This window comes from Heterodontus francisci, chromosome 6 (assembly GCF_036365525.1).
Source record: "Heterodontus francisci isolate sHetFra1 chromosome 6, sHetFra1.hap1, whole genome shotgun sequence".
Lineage (NCBI taxonomy): Eukaryota > Metazoa > Chordata > Chondrichthyes > Heterodontiformes > Heterodontidae > Heterodontus > Heterodontus francisci.
Window position 1 is genome coordinate 134,562,653 of NC_090376.1, and position 17,173 is coordinate 134,579,825.

The 17,173-nt window shown below is 44.0% G+C and overlaps 1 protein-coding gene and 1 pseudogene across 1 annotated transcript in view; one reads left to right on the forward strand and one right to left on the reverse strand.

Moving 5' to 3' along the window:
* Positions 1–17,173, forward strand: part of ndfip2 (Nedd4 family interacting protein 2) — a 104,373-nt gene that overhangs the window by 41,961 nt on the left and 45,239 nt on the right. The window contains exon 4 of the mRNA XM_068034362.1: positions 10,241–10,328. Coding sequence (XP_067890463.1) covers positions 10,241–10,328 — 88 coding nt within the window. The remainder of the gene's footprint in view (positions 1–10,240; positions 10,329–17,173) is intronic.
* On the reverse strand, positions 5,827–5,935 carry LOC137371618 (U2 spliceosomal RNA; annotated as a pseudogene).

Here is a 17,173-nt window from a genome sequence, read left to right on the forward strand (position 1 = left end):
AGGGATATGGTGAGAGAGCGGGTAAGTGGATCTGAGTCCACGAAAAGATCAGCCATGATCTTATTGAATGGCGGAGCAGGCTCGAGGGGCCGGACGACCTACTCCTGCTCCTAGTTCTTATGTTACCTCCAGGAACCAGGACTACACGACAACTTTGATTTACCAAAATTGAAATATGCAAATTCTACGGAATAGGGTACAAGTTTAAATTTTTGGAGTGAAGTGGTTTATACATTATCATTTTGTTTTCAAGCAAAGAGATTGCAAAACAAAATAAAAGGATAGAGCCATCAAGTTCTCCACAGTAATGAAAAGTTAGAAATATGTGGAAATTCCATGCTGCCTTTTATTTTTAATGAAGCAGTGTGTCTAATGGATCAAATAACAAATTTATACTTGCTGCCAAGCTAATTTCAGTCTCATGAACCATGCTTCTAATGAAGGCCCAGTTTTAATGGTCCCAAGAGCAAGACCCTATTCTTTTAATGAAAATCATCCCAACTACAATGAATACTTAAGCAGAATCAATCTTGATTGACCTGAACACACTGCTGGTATTCAAGCTGATGCTAATTGGAAGATAACCAATTATATTGTGAATTCTGTATAACGTATGCATTTGTTGCCTGAGACATTTGCACGTAAACTGAAAATAGGTAACAGACATGCAGAGGCAGCTGCAACAGGAAAATAGGCACTTGTATGAAGGTGGTAAGACATTTTTCTCTGAAAGCAAAGCATCAAATCATCCATGACTCACACCATAAAATGAAAACTGCAAACCGTAATCTGAAAAGAACTTGGCTTTGCAAAGAGCGCTGTTGCAACTGTGTGGACTGACAGCAGAAAAGTCAAGTTTGCTATCATTGAAGATGCAATGCCAATCCAGAGAAAATGAATATGTCCTGCGACTCACAAAGAAATTGATGAACGTGTCTATTGCTGGTTTAAAATAGCCAGAGGAAATAACATTCCAGCACCGGGTGATGTGTTGTATGCAAAGGCCGAAAACTCTACCTATTCGTTAAGCACTGAAACTTAAAATGAATAGCTGGACTGTTTTAAGGGGTGGCATGATTTAAAATTTAAGGCAATTGTTGGCAAAAGGAGTGGGTTTAATATGGAGGTTGCTAGTGTATAGCTGATCAATAGTTGTACAGAACTACAGTCCAAGAGACATTTATAGCAACAAAACTGGACTTTTAGCGACTGTGCAAAACTTCTCAGTCATTACCTGGAACTGAGGATCTCTTTGGACTGGTTAACCAGATAAAAACTGAGTATTGAGGAAAGCAGCAATAATATCAAGTGTACACGATAGCTTTTTTAACATAATTAAATTAATATTTAACTCAGATTGGTCATTTCTTTATTTTTTTGTTGGAATAAATTGTTAAACCCAACTATAATGAGCACTGATTTAACACACTTGTATCTGTTGGTTACGGGGGTGTATGTTATAGTGTAGTTCGCCTGTATATTGGCAGTTAAAATTAGTTAAAAATTAAAGTGTGTATCTTGTGCTCAAGATCAAGGTTCTGTAGATAAAGGTTGGCCTTTTGGCTCAGATTGTTTTTGCAAACCTGGGTCAGCCATCTGATTGGTTTACTCTGTATTTCCAGCACTTTCCCTCCCCCTGCCTCCCACCCCTGATTTTCAGCATTTGCAGATTTAAAAAAAAAAATTCTACCTTTTTATTTAAGTTTATTTTTATTTTCTCTTGTCTTTGTGTATCAACTTTTTAACTCAGGAATTTAGCAAAACATGACTTCAAAGTTGTTTTTTTAACAAGTCAGTGAAATCCCAGTTTGGAGATTAACATTTGGTTTTTGGCTGACCAAAAATGAGCCAAAAAAGTCAATATAGGAGGGGATGTTAGTCAATGGGCTGTTGGTTTTGTTTACAGATGTAATAGTCACTTTTGATATTCATAGAGTAATATTAGAATTCTAGGTGAGATAATGTATTGAATCTGAATAAGATAATCCTTTTCCAGGTTTGACATATTTGTTGAGTGGCATTGAATGCCATTTTTTAGTTGAAATTTATAGTTCTATTTTTCATTTTATGCACTCCAAGTTTTTTTTTCCCCAAAATATACTTTATTCATAAAAATCTGTTTAAAAAAAAAATACATTCCCAAACAGTTTAAAGCAGCATCAAGTCAAAAAATACAAACATTGCAAGGCAGATCAGTTTCCTTCAATACAATCATGAGTTGCTTCACAACCCTTCCATTTCACATTTGTCATGCCAATTACAGTTTTACATTTACAGCAAATGAAAATTTTCCCGATACAGTTCGAGGGGTTTCCCATGGATCCAGCCCCTCAGTTCAGCTTGGTGGGGGGACCTTACACTGTGGTCTTTCCCCATTGAGCCTTTGCTGCGGCTGCCCCAAGCTTTAGTGCGTTCCAATTGGATCCAATTGCAGATTCCCTCCCCAAACCCCATTTTGGAAAGCATGTCCATCATGTAGGTGTACGATATCCTGTCAAAAGCCTTCTCCTGGTCCAGGCTGACGAGGCAGGTGTCCACCCTCCTGTCCCGTACATAGGTGATCGTATCCCTGAGTAGCGCGAGGCTATCAGAGATCTTCCTGCCGGGTACAGTGTAGGTCTGATCGGGGTGGATCACCAACTCCAGAGCAGACTTGACTCGACTGGCTATGACTTTGGACAGAATCTTGTAATCAACATTAAGCAGTGAGATGGGCCGCCAATTTCTGATTTCTGCCCTCTCCCCCTTCCGCTTGTAAATGAGGGTGATGATGCTTTTCCTCATGGATTCTGACATGCTGCCGGCCAGGAGCATACTCTCGTATACTTCCAGCAGGTCCGGGCCGACCCAGTCCCACAGGGCCGAGTACAACTTGACCGGTAAGCCGTTGCTTCCGGGAGTTTTACTCGTCTCGAAGGACTCGACGGCCTTTGTCAGCTCGTCCAGTGTTAGCGGCTTGTCCAGTCTCTCCCTCCTGCTGTCATCTAAGACCTCTGTGATAGATGACAGGAAGGACTGGGAGGCTCTACTGTCTGTGGGCTTCGCGTCATACAGCCCCGCATAAAAGGATTTGCTGATCCTTAGTATGTCGGACTGCGAAGATGTTACCGAACCATCTTCTTCCTTCAGGCTGCTGATAACAGAGCTCCCTGTGTGTACCTTTTGGAAGAAGTAACGCGAGCACGTCTCATCCTGCTCGATGGAGCGGACTCTGGACCGGAAGATGATCTTGGAGGCCTCCTTGGCAAAGAGCGAGGCCTGCTGGCTCTTCACCTCTTGGAGGTCCTCCTTGACTTCGACCCCCATCGACTGCAACCGGAGCAGATTTTGCATACTTTTCTGGAGTCGGGACATTTCCCTCTGTCTCTCTCTCGCCCTCTGAACACCTTTGTGGATGAAGAACCTCTTGATGTTCTCCTTAATCGCTTCCCACCAGTGAACTGAAGACTCAAAGAGGGATTTCACGGTCCTCCAACCTTTGTAATCCCTTTTGAGTTCCTCAACGTTCTCTGGGATCAGCAGTGTAGCATTGAGCTTCTACGTCCCTCTGCCAACCCGCTGGTCGTCCTGTAAGTGACAGTCGGCCAGTAAGAGGCAGTGGTCAGAGAAGAACACCGGCTTGACGTCAGTGGATCCGACCGTGACAGCATGGGACACAAACAGGAAGTCAATCCTGGAACGGGCAGACCCGTCCGATCTTGGCCATGTGTATCTGCGCTGCGCTCCGTCTGCAGGTTTGCTGAAGACGTCGTGCAGTTTGGCATCTTTAACTGTTTCTATTAGGAATCTGGACGTAACGTCCAGTTTGCTTTCGTCACTGCCGGATCGTCCAGCCGCATCGATGATGCAGTTGAAGTCACCGCCTAGGATGACCGGCCTGGACGTCGCCAGCAGCAGTGGGAGCTGCTGGAAGACAGTCAGCCGCTTGCTGCGTTGTACCGGGGCATACACGTTGATCAACTGGAGCGGAGCGCTGTTGTACATTACGTCTGCTACGAGGAGGCGACCGCCCACCACCTCCTTAACTTTGGAGATGGTGAAGTTACCTCCCCGCAGCAGAATACCCAGGCCGCAGGAACGGCAATCATTACCCCCCGACCAGATCGATGGCCCGTGGGACCACCCTCGCGACCACTGCCTGTAGGTGCTGAGGTGTGGTATTCCACACTCCTGCAGAAACAGTAGGTCGGCTTTGACCTTGGCGAGGTAATCCAAGGTTGAAACACATCGCGTAGTAGATTTAATGCTATGCACGTTAATGGAAGCAATCTTTTCACCCATTTTTTTAAAGTTAGTTGTTGCTTCCCATACCATTTGTCCTTGCTAGTCCCAGTCCTTCAGGATGTTCCTGCATACCCATCGTGTGAGCAAGCTGTTTCACAATAGTTGGGCTCAGAAACCCATCCTGGTTTTTCATGCAGGGGTTCTTCCGCTGGGGTGACATCGGGGGGGGTCTTGTAGGCAGCAAAGATTGGGTTATCCTCTGCTGCTTCCATCTGTTCCTCCTCGAAAACATCACTGCTCCCGGCTTCCCGGAGCTGAGGTGCGCCAGACGCGTCTTTGCTCTCGGTGTCCCGGAGCTGAGACGCGTTGGCCACGTCGTTACGTGTGGCGCTTTGGGGTTGGGGCACGCCAGGCCCATCACAGCTTCCAGTGCCCCGGGGCTGGGATGCTTTATCTTCCATCTCCTTGGAGTTCTGCCGCCTCTTTTGAAGGGGCTGTCGTTCCAGCATTCCTCCGTCCAGTGAAGAGGAGTTGTTGCAGTCTGATTCAGAAGATAGCCTCCTCTTGCCTGTGGTTTGGGTGGTGGCCTGTTCCGCTTTGGGATGTTTTTTCTTTGTGGTTTTCCTCTGGACCACTTGCCACTGACCTGTTTGTCCATCTGCTGCCTCCTCCTCCATTGTTTCTGTCTGTGGAGGAGGGGTTTCCGGGCGCAGGGTAGGTGCTGGGTCGCTGGTTTCAGCTGCCTCCTCTTCCTTCTCCTTCTCAGGTTGAAGTTCCTCACTGCGGAGAAGGTTGCTGGTCTCCTTTCGAACACCGGACGCCTTCATCGAACCTTCTCCCGGCCTTTCCTTGGACCTTGCCGCCTGAGCATAATTGGGGCAGGTTTTGTAGAGGTGGCCTGCCGCACCGCACAAGTTGCAACACTTAGTCTGCTTACAGTCCTTGGTCTGATGGCCTTCCTGCTTGCAGTTCTTGCAACCAACCGTGCTGCAGTTGGCCGCCACGTGACCAGATTTCTCTCAGGTGCGGCAAACTCTGGGCTGCCCAGCGTAGACCAAGAAGCCTCGACTTCCCCCGATAGCGAAGCTGGAGGGAGGGTGGATGATGGCTCCACTGGGATCGACCTTTAAGGTCACCTTGACCTGCCGCTTGCTGGTCCAAATCCCAAAGGGGTCCTTGACATCAGTGCTGCTGCCGGCCACCTCGACGTACCTGGCGAGAAAGGTAAGCACATCCACCACCGGAACATGGGGGTTGTAGAGGTGAATCGTCACCACCCGGTCCTGTTGTGACGGAAGCGTGAAGAGCGGCTCCGCTGTGAGGATCGACAGTGACGCCCGGTCCCCTTTCTCCTTGAACGCCCTCAGGAATTTGATGCATCCCGCCATGTTCCGGAACGTCACGTCGAAGTATCCACTGCTGGGGAAATCCTGCAGGCAGAAGATGTCCGTCGCGTGAAATCCGCAGCAATCGAAGAGAATTTTCTTGATGAAGAAGGTGCGATCGACCGGTGCATCTCCTTCCTTGTCCTTCACGACCACCCAAACGATGTTGCGCACTCCCTGGCCCGAAGCTCAAAGATTGGTTATAGCCATTTTACTCAAAGCTTCCCCAGGATCAAAAGGCAATGATCATGGTCTCTTCTCAATCAAGTAAGCACTGATGAGAACAGATGCTACACTTGATCTTGGCCAAAAGGCCGAGAAGCGATGCACCGCAGCCAAGTTTTTTTTAATTTCCAAAATATACTCTATTCATAAAAATCTGTAAAAATTACATTCCCAAACAGTTTAAAACAGCATCAAGTCAAAAAATACAAACAGTGCAAAGGTGATCAGTTTCCTTCTATACAATCATAAGTTGCCTCACAACTCTTCCATTTCATTGTCATGCCAATTACAGTTTTACATTTACAGCAAATGAAAATTTTCCCGATACAGTTCGAGGGGTTTCCCATGGATCCAGCCCCTCAGTTCAGCTTGGTGGGGGGACCTTACGCTGTGGTCTTTCCCCATTGAGCCTTTGCTGCGGCTGCCCCAAGCTTTAGTGCGTTCCTCAGCATGTAGTCCTGGACCCTGGAATGTGCCAGTCTGCAACATTCGGTGGTGGACAACTCTTTGCACTGGAAGACCAGCAAGTTTCGGGCAGACCAAAGAGCGTCTTTCACCAAATTGATGGTCCTCCAGCAGCAGTTGGTATTTGTCTCGGTGTGTGTCCCTGGGAACAGCCCGTAGAGCACAGACTCCTGTGTTACAGAGCTGCTTGGGATGAACCTCGACAAAAACCACTGCATCTCTTTCCACACCTGCTTTGCAAAGACACATTCCAGGAGGAGGTGGGCGACCGTCTCTTCCCCACCACAGCCACCGCGGGGGCATTGCGCGGAGAGGGCGAGACTTCGGGCGTGCATGAAGGATCTGACGGGGAGGACCCTTCTCACCACCAGCCAAGCTACGTCTTGGTGCTTGTTTGAAAGTTCTGGCGATGAGGCATTCCGCCAAATGACTTTGGCGGTCTACTCGGGGAACCATCCGACAGGACCCACCGTCTCCTTTTCCCTTAGGGCCTTGAGGACGTTCCGTGCAGACCACTGCCTGATGGACCAGTGGTCAAAGGTGTTTTCCCGCAGAAACTGCTCCACGAAGGATAGGTGGTACGGCACGGTCCAACTGCATGGAGCGTTCCGCGGCAATGTAACCAGGCCCATCCTTCGCAACACCGGGGACAGATAGAACCTCAGCACGTAGTGACACTTGGAGTTTGCGTACTGGAGATCTACACACAGCTTGATGCAGCCCCACACGAAGGTGGTCATCAGGATGAGGGCCACGTTGGGTACATTTTACCCGCCCTTGTCCAGAGATTTAAACATCGTGTCCCTCCGGACCCGGCCCATTTTAGATCCCCAGATGAAGTGGAAAATGGCTCGGGTGACCGCCACAGCGCAGGAGTGGGGTATGGGTCAGTCAGTACCAAGGAGGACTACAACAAATTATAAGCTATTAACAAACTTTCAGAATGGACATATAATTGGAAAATGAATTTCAACACCGGTAAATGTGAGGTATTTCAGTTTGACAAGAAAAATAAGGAGGTTGCATATTAATTCAAAAATAAGAATCTAAATGGAGTAGAGGAGCCAAGGGATTTGGGAATACAGATATGCAAATTACTAAAAGTAGCAACACATAGCAAAGTCATCAAAAAAAAACAAATGAATAGGCTGGGGTCTTTTTTTTTCTCTTGAAAACAGAAGGTGACCTAACAGATTTTGATAGAGTGGATGCAGAGAGAATGTTTCCACTTATGAGGAAGAGCAAAACTAGAGGCCGTCAATATACGACAGTCACCAAAAAAATCAAATGGGGATTTCAGAAGAACTTGTATACCCAGAGAGTGGTGAGAAAGTGGAACTTGCTACCACAAGGAGGGTTTGAAGCAAATGGTATGGATATGCTTAAAGGGAAGCTAGATAAACATATGAGGAAGAAGGAGAAAAGAGGATTATGCTGACAGGGTTAGATGAAGAGAGAGGGAAAATGACTGAAGTGAAGAATAAACGCTAGTATGGACTGGTTGGGCCAAGTGTCCTATTTCAGTGCTGTATATCATCTATAAATAAAATAAGCATTTTAAAATCAGTGTCAACCCACTACTTGTGAGTAACCTGATTTTAAAGGACTGAAAATTACTTTTTAAAAAAAAAATTCAGAACCATTTGCCAGTTATATTGTGGTGCAATGGTCAGTTTTTTGGTAATTAAAAAAAAAATACATTCTAAGGCTTTCAAAACGTGCCTGCTAGTGTCCTTGTGCCCGAAAGAATCCGCTTAATGTTTATAGCCTCTTCGAAGTCCAGCAAATGTGCACAATTAGCAGAAACTCCCAATGGTGATTTATTAATCTAGGGGCATGTCCTGTTCTGTGGGCGGGCCGGCTTTTTCTTTTTTAGATTAGCACAAAAGATCAGAACAACTCTGTGCTGAATGAAATTTGCAATTTCACAATCTTTTGCACGTCTTACACTAATTCCCAGTTTACACTCGGGACATCAAAATGCCTATAGTGGCAACCCTGTCCCTCTCTGATTCTGTCCTTCACTGGGTTCGCTGCCTGCTCATTACAGATGTGAAATCAGCTGGTCATTTGTTACATGCTTATATCTGCTAAGTGAATATTACTCAGCAGATGTATTCTACCTACTTTACGAAGTGCCCAGATGGTTTTCCAGCCACAAACAATTGCGGACAAGCCCGGGAGTATAAGGGCTAAATGCCTGAAGGAGGAAGGTTGAGTGAAGGGGTTAGGCTGGGAGAAAAGTGCACAGAACCAGGAGTGTGATTCAAGGATGGGTGTTGGACTGGGGAACGAAAGAAGGGAAGCAGTGCAATAATTCTCAATTCAGACCATATTTGATGTGATAAAGTAGTATTATCTAATTGTATGGAAGATTGCATTTTCAAATAATTCTTAGTCATTTTTACACGTGTTTTGTCATGCTAGAGTTAATTTTGTTTGTTTTTTCAGTGTCAGCCTTGGCTCACTGGATAATATTACAGTGTAGTATTGAGGGAGTACTGCACTGTCGGGTGTGCCATCTTTCAGATGCGACGTCACACCAAGATCCCTTCTGTCTTAAATGGATAGAAAACTTCCCATGGCACTATTCGAAGAAGGGCATGGGGTTTCTTCTCAGTGCCCTGGCCAATATCTTCATCAGCCAACATCTGGTCATTGTCTCATTGATAACTGTGGGGCCTTGCTGAGGGTAAATTGGCTGCCATGTGTCCCTATATTACAACAGTGACAGAAGGTCCCCATATGGCCAGTTTCTGTTCTGAGTCATGTTACTGGAATGGAAATCAATATGTGGCAAAGGCAGGAGTGAGTCAAGTCAGACCATCTAGTCACTTACTAGTGGATTTTTCAAAGTAGCATTGGTACAAGTCTGGGTGTAGGCGACTATCATTCCTTTTTCAGGGGATGATATGTATTGCTGAGAATACCTCGAAGTGCAAGAGGAATCTTAACTTTAGACATTGCAGGTTTAAGATGATCCTGGTCTACGTGTTTGGGTATAGGTCGAGATTGTGTAACATAGGATTGGAGTTGGATAGACTAGACTATGGCATTTTAGAGCTTTAGTGTTTCCCATCTATTGAATCCAATATGTTACAAAAGAAGTACGCCTATTTTATCTTAACTGCTAAAGTCTACATCTTTGTGAATATTGTAGCATGGTTTACAGCCTCTTGAGCAGATTGTCTCAAAACAAAATTTAAACTAATGAATTTGCCGTTTCAACACAACATTTTGAATTAGAAGTGAAGGTACTCAGTGCAGTTAGTTTGTAGAATTTCAAAAGTTTGTAGTTAACATTCAGATAATAGTACTAACATGCACAATTTAAGGAAATTTGTTTTTAAAAGAAACTCATTGCTCTTTTCAGTCCAGATATATCAAGGTCATACAAAAACTTCACTTATCCCTTTTTTCATACTGCTATTCAATTCTGGTTAACCTAGTAAAACAATCAGGAAGGTTCACTTTTAAAATCAGTGTTGAAAGCTAGTTCAACTGTTGCTTTTTGCTATAGCATCAGGGAAAGACTTTATTGCATCATTATATCCTGGTGACATTGTAAATGCAATGAAAGATTTCCTGTGATTGTTATTTCGGCCAATTGTAAACACTTGTGGAATGTCTGTATAATTTGATTAGAAATAAAAATTGGAGGAAATCTCGTCAACATGTTTGCATTGTTGCTGTCATAATCTCCATTCCCCAAGAGTGTAAAAAGAATTGTACTTTCTTCAGATAATTCCACCATTACACCTCAGACTCAAGTATTTTCAGTGTGATATTTGCTGGAATTTGATCCAGCTACAAAGGTGCTGTGTGGTGATCTGGTTGATTGTGGAAATGTTAGTAACATGAATCTAAGATGAAATTTTTTATGATTATAATCTAAAACTACATACTTTCACATAAAACATTGTGTCACCTTGCAAATACAGGAGGAAGATTTTCCACCAAGAGATGACTTCAATGATGCTGACCAACTGAGAGTAGGCAATGATGGCATCTTCATGTTAGCATTTTTCAGTAAGTCTGTATCATTTATTTGTGGTTCTGTTTTGTTCAGTTGTAGCATTAAAATTAATTACAGTGATGTAATATTTATGCAGCTGCTTAAGCTATTCAGAATGCATAGAAATTGTAACATATCTCCCATTATAAGTTTTTTTTTCATAGCTTATCAATATAGGTGCAAGGATTTCATAGGACTCTGCAATAAAGTTAATAAACAATGTTTAGAAGATTGAAGTGGTACTCGTAGCACTGAAACATCAACGTGTTACATAATTCACTGTGTTGCTCATTGATTGTAGTTTTGCTTACTATATGCAGCATGGAGATGTGTGCTGTACAGGCAAGCATTATCGGATTCCCAGTGTCTGATAGTGGATAGAATCTCAGCTTTTAATGTTTTTTTTTTTTATTTTAGCTATGTTGCTTTGAGTGTGCATGTTGGGACTTGTGTGTGTAATATTGTAAGAACAATGTACAGTTTGACTATAGGCATTCTAGTAGGCTTCATTAGGCTGCTTTTATAAACGCAAATTGACTGACTTTTTCTTCCTTGCTTTTGCTTTTAATCTATCGCTATTTAAGTGCATTTATTATGAAAAATCAGTGATTTTGAGGAATACCATATCTTTTTTTTCCGTCTTTTTGAATGTTGCTGATAAGCATGTAACGCGGTAATGTCTTTGGCGTAAAAAGACTATTGGTCTGTGTTACGACCAAGGTGGGAGGAGTGCACTGTTCTTTCTAGTTCCGCTTCTCCATTGGTCACAATATATATTTAAATGTTGAACTTGTTACCGATGCAGTCAATCATATACTCTACTCTTTATCCCAGAATAAAATACAGTAACCAAGATCATTTTATCAGTTTATTATCAAACAGGACTTATCCAGTAACGAAGTAAAGCATTAACACATGGATTGAAATATGAAAGTTCCCTTTTGAAATTCCCCACGCACACACACAAATACACACACTGGAAAAAAATAGTAAAATTCTCTCTGCAGAGGTCTGTTACAAAAAAAGACAAAAAGAGAATACTTTGGCCAAATACTTGCTAATTCTTGAATAAAAAAAGAGAAGATATGGAAGGAAGTCAGTTGTCCCTTTTGGTCTAGTGTCCGGGTGTACGTAGACGGGTCACTGGAATCTTTTCTGAAGCAGTTCTTTTCAGGCAGCGTTGAGAATTAATCTGGCAGGCTTTTCCAACTTCTCAGGAGAGATACAGCACTGGAGATTTTAGCTCTCCAACACTGGATCTTTGCAGGGTTTCTTCAAAGAGATAGAGAAAGAGGTGAGTTGGGTGGTTTTTCCTTGGCAAGTTGATCTCCAACTGTCTTCAGAGCAGTTCACACCCCAGCTGAACTGAAAACAATATCCAAACCCCAAACAGAAAGTCAACCTCCTGACCTCCACAAACCTTGACATGTAGCTTCTGTAAACATCTTCTCCAGGTCACCAAGGTTTCTGCTGTTTATTGAGCTTAAAGCACATGATTTCCAGCAAAGGTTGTTTTCAAATAACATCTCGTGTTCTTTCATTGAATTTTGTGAAAAAAACATCCATGGAATCTTTTCAGTTTGAAAACACAAGTCCTCGAAAACATTAACAAAAAATGGAAGTGCCTTCATAACACCTCCATCCTTGGAATGAAACACATTTTTAAATGCATTTCATTATAAAGAGTGAAAAAAACAGGAGATGAAAAAAATTAAAACACATTTACACACACATTCTCATTCACTCTTTACCTGTAGCTAATACAGTTCTGCTTTGTACCATCTTTGCACTCTGATAACTCAAAGCAATGTTAGGTTCTAGACAAAGCATCCGCAATTACGTTATTTTACCCACAATGTGGATAATCTTTAAGTGATAAGGTTGTAATGGTAAACTCCATCGGAATATAGATATAGAGAGATACAGCACTGAAACAGGCCCTTCAGCCCACCGAGTCTGTGCTGACCAACAACCACCCATTTATACTAATCTTACATTAATTCCATATTCCCTACCACATCCCCACCATTCTCCTACCACCTACCTACACTAGGGGCAATTTACAATGGCCAATTTACCTATCAACCTGCAAGTCTTTGGCTGTGGGAGGAAACCGGAGCACCCGGCGGAAGCCCACGCGGTCACAGGGAGAACTTGCAAACTCCGCACAGGCAGTACCCAGAACCGAACCCGGGTCACTGGAGCTGTGAGGCTGCGGTGCTAACCACTGTGCCGCCCTGAATTCTGGTTTTTAAATTTTTCCACAAAGGCGAGGTGATTATGATCAGTATGTATGAGTGTCTCTCTCTGTAGTTGTGGCGGACATAGACTTCAAAATGCTTAAGAGCTAGTAATAAGCCTCGGGTTTCTTTTTCCACGGTTGCATATCTTTTTTGGTGTTGGTTTTAGCTTTTTGGAAAAGTATCCCACTGGCCTTTCTATGCCTGAGTCATCATCTTGTAACAGGACTACACTGACCCTTAGGTCACTAGCATCAATTGCTACCTTGAAGGGCTTAATGAAATTTGGAGCAGCCAACACTGGTTCATTAATCAAAATGGCTTTCAGCCTCTCAAAAGATGCTTGGCACTCCTCTGACCACACTATCTTGATTTTTTTTTTTGTAGCAAATCTGAATGGAGCAGCTATAGTAATAAAATTTGGTACAAACTTGTGGTAGAAACCCCACATTCCCAAAAACCTCATGATTTCTCACTTAGTCTTGGGGTAGGGAATTCCACCAATGCTTGTACTTTTGCTGTTTCTGGCAACACTTGTCCTTGGCCTACAATATGCCCAAGGTAGGTTACTCTCACTTTTGCAAATTCACTTTTGGCAAGGTTTATCACTAAATCAGCCAATTGTAATTTTCTAAACCGAGCTTCTAGTTGTTCCTTCCAAGCATACCAGCACATCATCAAGGTAAACCACATAGTTAGGAACACCAGCTACCACTTGGTTCATTAGTCTCTGACAAGTGACTGGGGCATTTTTTAGTCTGCATGGCATCACTTGGCATTGGAAAAGACTATGTGGTGTGACAAAGGACAATATTTCTTTACAGGTATCCCTTCAACAAATCTATTTTTGTAAGAAACATGGCCCTGCCCACTCTGGCAATACAGTCTTCCAAGTGAGGAATTGGTTAGGAGTCTTCCTTTGTTACTGTTAACCTTTCTGTAGTCTATGCAGAATCTAGTTGAACTGTCGGGTTTACACACAAAGACTACTCGGGAACTCCAGCTGCTTTGACTGGGTTTAATTAAGTGGATTTCTAGCATGTATTGGATTTCTGCTTTTCCTGTTTCTCTGGACTTAAGCAATAAGGATGCTGTTATATAGGAAAGAATTCCCCTACGTCCACATCATGTATGGCTAAGGTGGTACATCCTGGCTTGTCCCTACAGACTCCTTTTAAATACTGTGAGTAGCCTTCTTAGGTCTTCTTGTTGTTCTGCATTTAAAAATGACAGCAGTGTCCAATCTCCCCAACAATTCAGTATTAGCTAACAGGAGAGTAGGAGAATTGTCTAGGTCTCCTTCTGCCTCATCCTTCACTGTCCCTACTACCTGGACATACCTGTGCTTGCTTATCCTCCTCCTGGCGATGATATTGTTTCAACATATTGATATGACACAGCTGATTCTTTTTCCAGCGATCTGGGGTGTTAATCAAATAATTTACCAATTCTTTTGACCGCTTTGTATGGACCACTGAACTGTGCTTTCAGCGGTTCACCCTGTAAAGGCAATAATAGGAACACCCATCCCCCTGGTTGAAATGTCGGGTCTTGGCATGCTTGTCTGCCCATTTCTTCATGGTTGTTTGGGAATCTTTCAGGTGCTTCTGAGCCACTTTGCAGGCTCTTGTGAGCCGCTCCCAGAACACGGATACATAATCTAGCACAGTAGATTAGTCTCTCTGTTCTAAAAGCTTTTCTTTGATGAGATAAGAGATTCTCTCAAACTAATGTCCATAAACTAATTCAAAAGAACTAAAACCGGTAGACTCATTAGGTGAATCCCTAGTGGCATACAAAAGAAATTCTAGCCCGTGATTGGGACATTCATAACAGTATGCCCTGATCATCTTTTTGAGGGTTTGATGGTCCCTTTCTAAAACCCCTTGTCTCTGTGGGTGGTATGCTGAAGATTCTAGCTGTTGTACCCAAATTATTCATAACTTCTTGGAAAATTTTGGACATAAAATTGGAACCTTGATCTAACTGAATCTCAATCGGTAATCCATATCTAGTGAAGAACTGGGTTAAGTTTTCTGCCACTAGCTTAGCAGAAATTGTTGTCAAGGGAATGGCCTCTGGGAACCGAGTAGCCATATCCATGATGCTGAGTATATATTGGTGTTCCACTTTTGCTTTCGGGAAAGGTCCTACACAGTCTACCAACACACTAAAATTTGTATGGGAATGAGCTGTACCAGTTTTATGACAGGTTGTGGTTTTCCCACAATCTGGCACGTTTTACAAAACTGCACTACGTCCTTGGAAAGACCTGGCTAGTAAAAATGTCGACCTATACGTAATTGGGTCTTATGGATCCCCACATGTCCCACTCTAGGAATTTCATGGGTCTTAATATTTCCTGGCGATACTTGGGCAGTACCACTAACTGATGAACAGCTGTCCATTTTGTCCGTAAATCTATGAGGAGGTCTCCACTTCCTCATCAGAATCCCATTTTTAACATGGTATCCTTCCGGAAAACCCTTTGCCTCAGCTTTAGTTAGAGCTGATTATGCCACTTTATTTAACATTAGATCAGCTTGCTGAGCCTTGATCAGAGAGGGCTTATTAAACATTTCCTTCAGATTATCCAAATCCCCAAAGAAAGTTTCAAATATTCAATTATCTGGTGCCAATCTGACCTCCAACAATGGACCTTGTTTAGCCATTGCACAGGTCGCTACACGTGAAGGAAAAATTCCTGGAACCAAGATGGGGAGATTTAGAGAGCAAGTTCCAGAGAACAAGACCCAAGGAGCTGAAAGCAAAGCCACCAGTGATGGGGTATAGTAAGTGGGTGTGCACAGGAGGCTGAAGTTGAACCACTGGAGGGTGCAGGAGGGGTTAGTAGGTCTGAAGGAGGTTGCAGAGGCAAGGTACAGCAAGATGTGGAGGGAATTGAAGATAGGGGTGAGCATTTTAAATCTAAAGCACTGGAGGACAGGGGCCACTGTAGACCTGCAAGAATGGAAGTGATGGGGAAACAGGACTCAGTGTGGAACAAGATGCATGCAACTGCATTTTACAGAATTTGGAATTTGTGGAGCATAGACAAAGGAGAGCCAACAAGGGGGAGTTCTGGAATAATTAAATCTTAATGTGACAATAGCATGGATAAAGGGCCTTGGCAGCAGAGGGGGCTGCGGTAGGGGTGGTGGTGGACAGTGTTGCGTAGATGGAAATAAATGGTCTTCTGGATGGAGAGAATTTTATTTAACCTCCTAACTTTACACAACTTTCTGCAAGTTCCCCTCCAAGCCACACACCATTCTGACTTGGAAATATATCCCCATTCCTCCACTGTCACTGGATCAAAATTCTGGAACTCCCTCCCCAACAGCACTGTGGGTGTACCTGCACTAGATGGCCTGTAGTGGTTCAAGGAGGCAGCTCGCCGCCACCTTCTCGGGGGCAATTAGGGATGGGCAACAAATGCTGGTGTTGCCAGCGACGCCCACAACCCATGAAACAAATATTAAAAAAATTCTATTTGCCATCTCTCATCTGCAAACTTAGGCCCTTTAGACCATATTCTGTCATTTCTACTAACTTGCGTTATGATTTAGAGATACAGCACTGAAACAGGCCCTTCGGCCCACCGAGTCTGTGCCGACCATCAACCACCCATTTATACTAATCCTACACCAATCCCATATTCCTACCACATCCCCACCTGTCCCTATATTTCCCTACCACCTACCTATACTAGGGGCAATTTATAATGGCCAATTTACCTACCAACCTGCAAGTCTTTTGGCTTGTGGGAGGAAACTGGAGCACCCGGAGAAAACCCACGCAGACACAGGGAGAACTTGCAAACTCCACACAGGCAGTACCCAGAATTGAACCCGGGTCGCTGGAGCTGTGAGGCTGCGGTGCTAACCACTGCGCCACTGTGCCGCCCATAAAGCACCTTTATATAGCACCTTTCATGTAGAGAAGCATCCTAGGGTATGTCATAGCTTGCTCAGTGGAAAGCAATGCATACCGAGTTAGGATGGGGAAAATTAGGAGGGTTCATTCAAAATTTGGTCACAAGATGGGATTTGAGGAGGAGGGCTTACACAGAAGATGGGAGTCAGAGAAACAGAGTCTTTTGGAAGGGATTTAGGGCTAAAGAAGATTGGAACTTGGATGAGGACAAGGATTTTGAATTGAATGCGTTAGGGGAGCCAGTATAGGTTAGTCAAGACAGAGGCAATGGATTTCTGGGATGAGAGGATTGTCCTATGAAGAGACGTTGGCTGGAATTTTACACCAAGTGGGTAATTAATGGCCACTTAAGGGCCTTTTCCTGCCACAGCTGCTATTTTACCAGCCGCTGGGGAGGAAGGGGGGTGCCTGACTGTGGGCTCCAGAGGATGGAAGGACCCTCCTGTTCGGGCACCCTGTGCCCCATGGAGGGGCTCCCACTTGAAGAACCTCTCCTGGCCCCTCAATCCCACACTACACCTCTTTTTGCCTGGGCCTCCCTAACTGACCTCTGTGAGCCTGCCCCACTTAGATTTATTCCAGACCTCCGGCATTGCTCCTGGTCCCAGAACTACTGCAGTGCCAGCAGTGGCCACTGTTCCCATTGCCGCTGCTGGGACTGAAGTGCTGCCGACCCTCTGGTT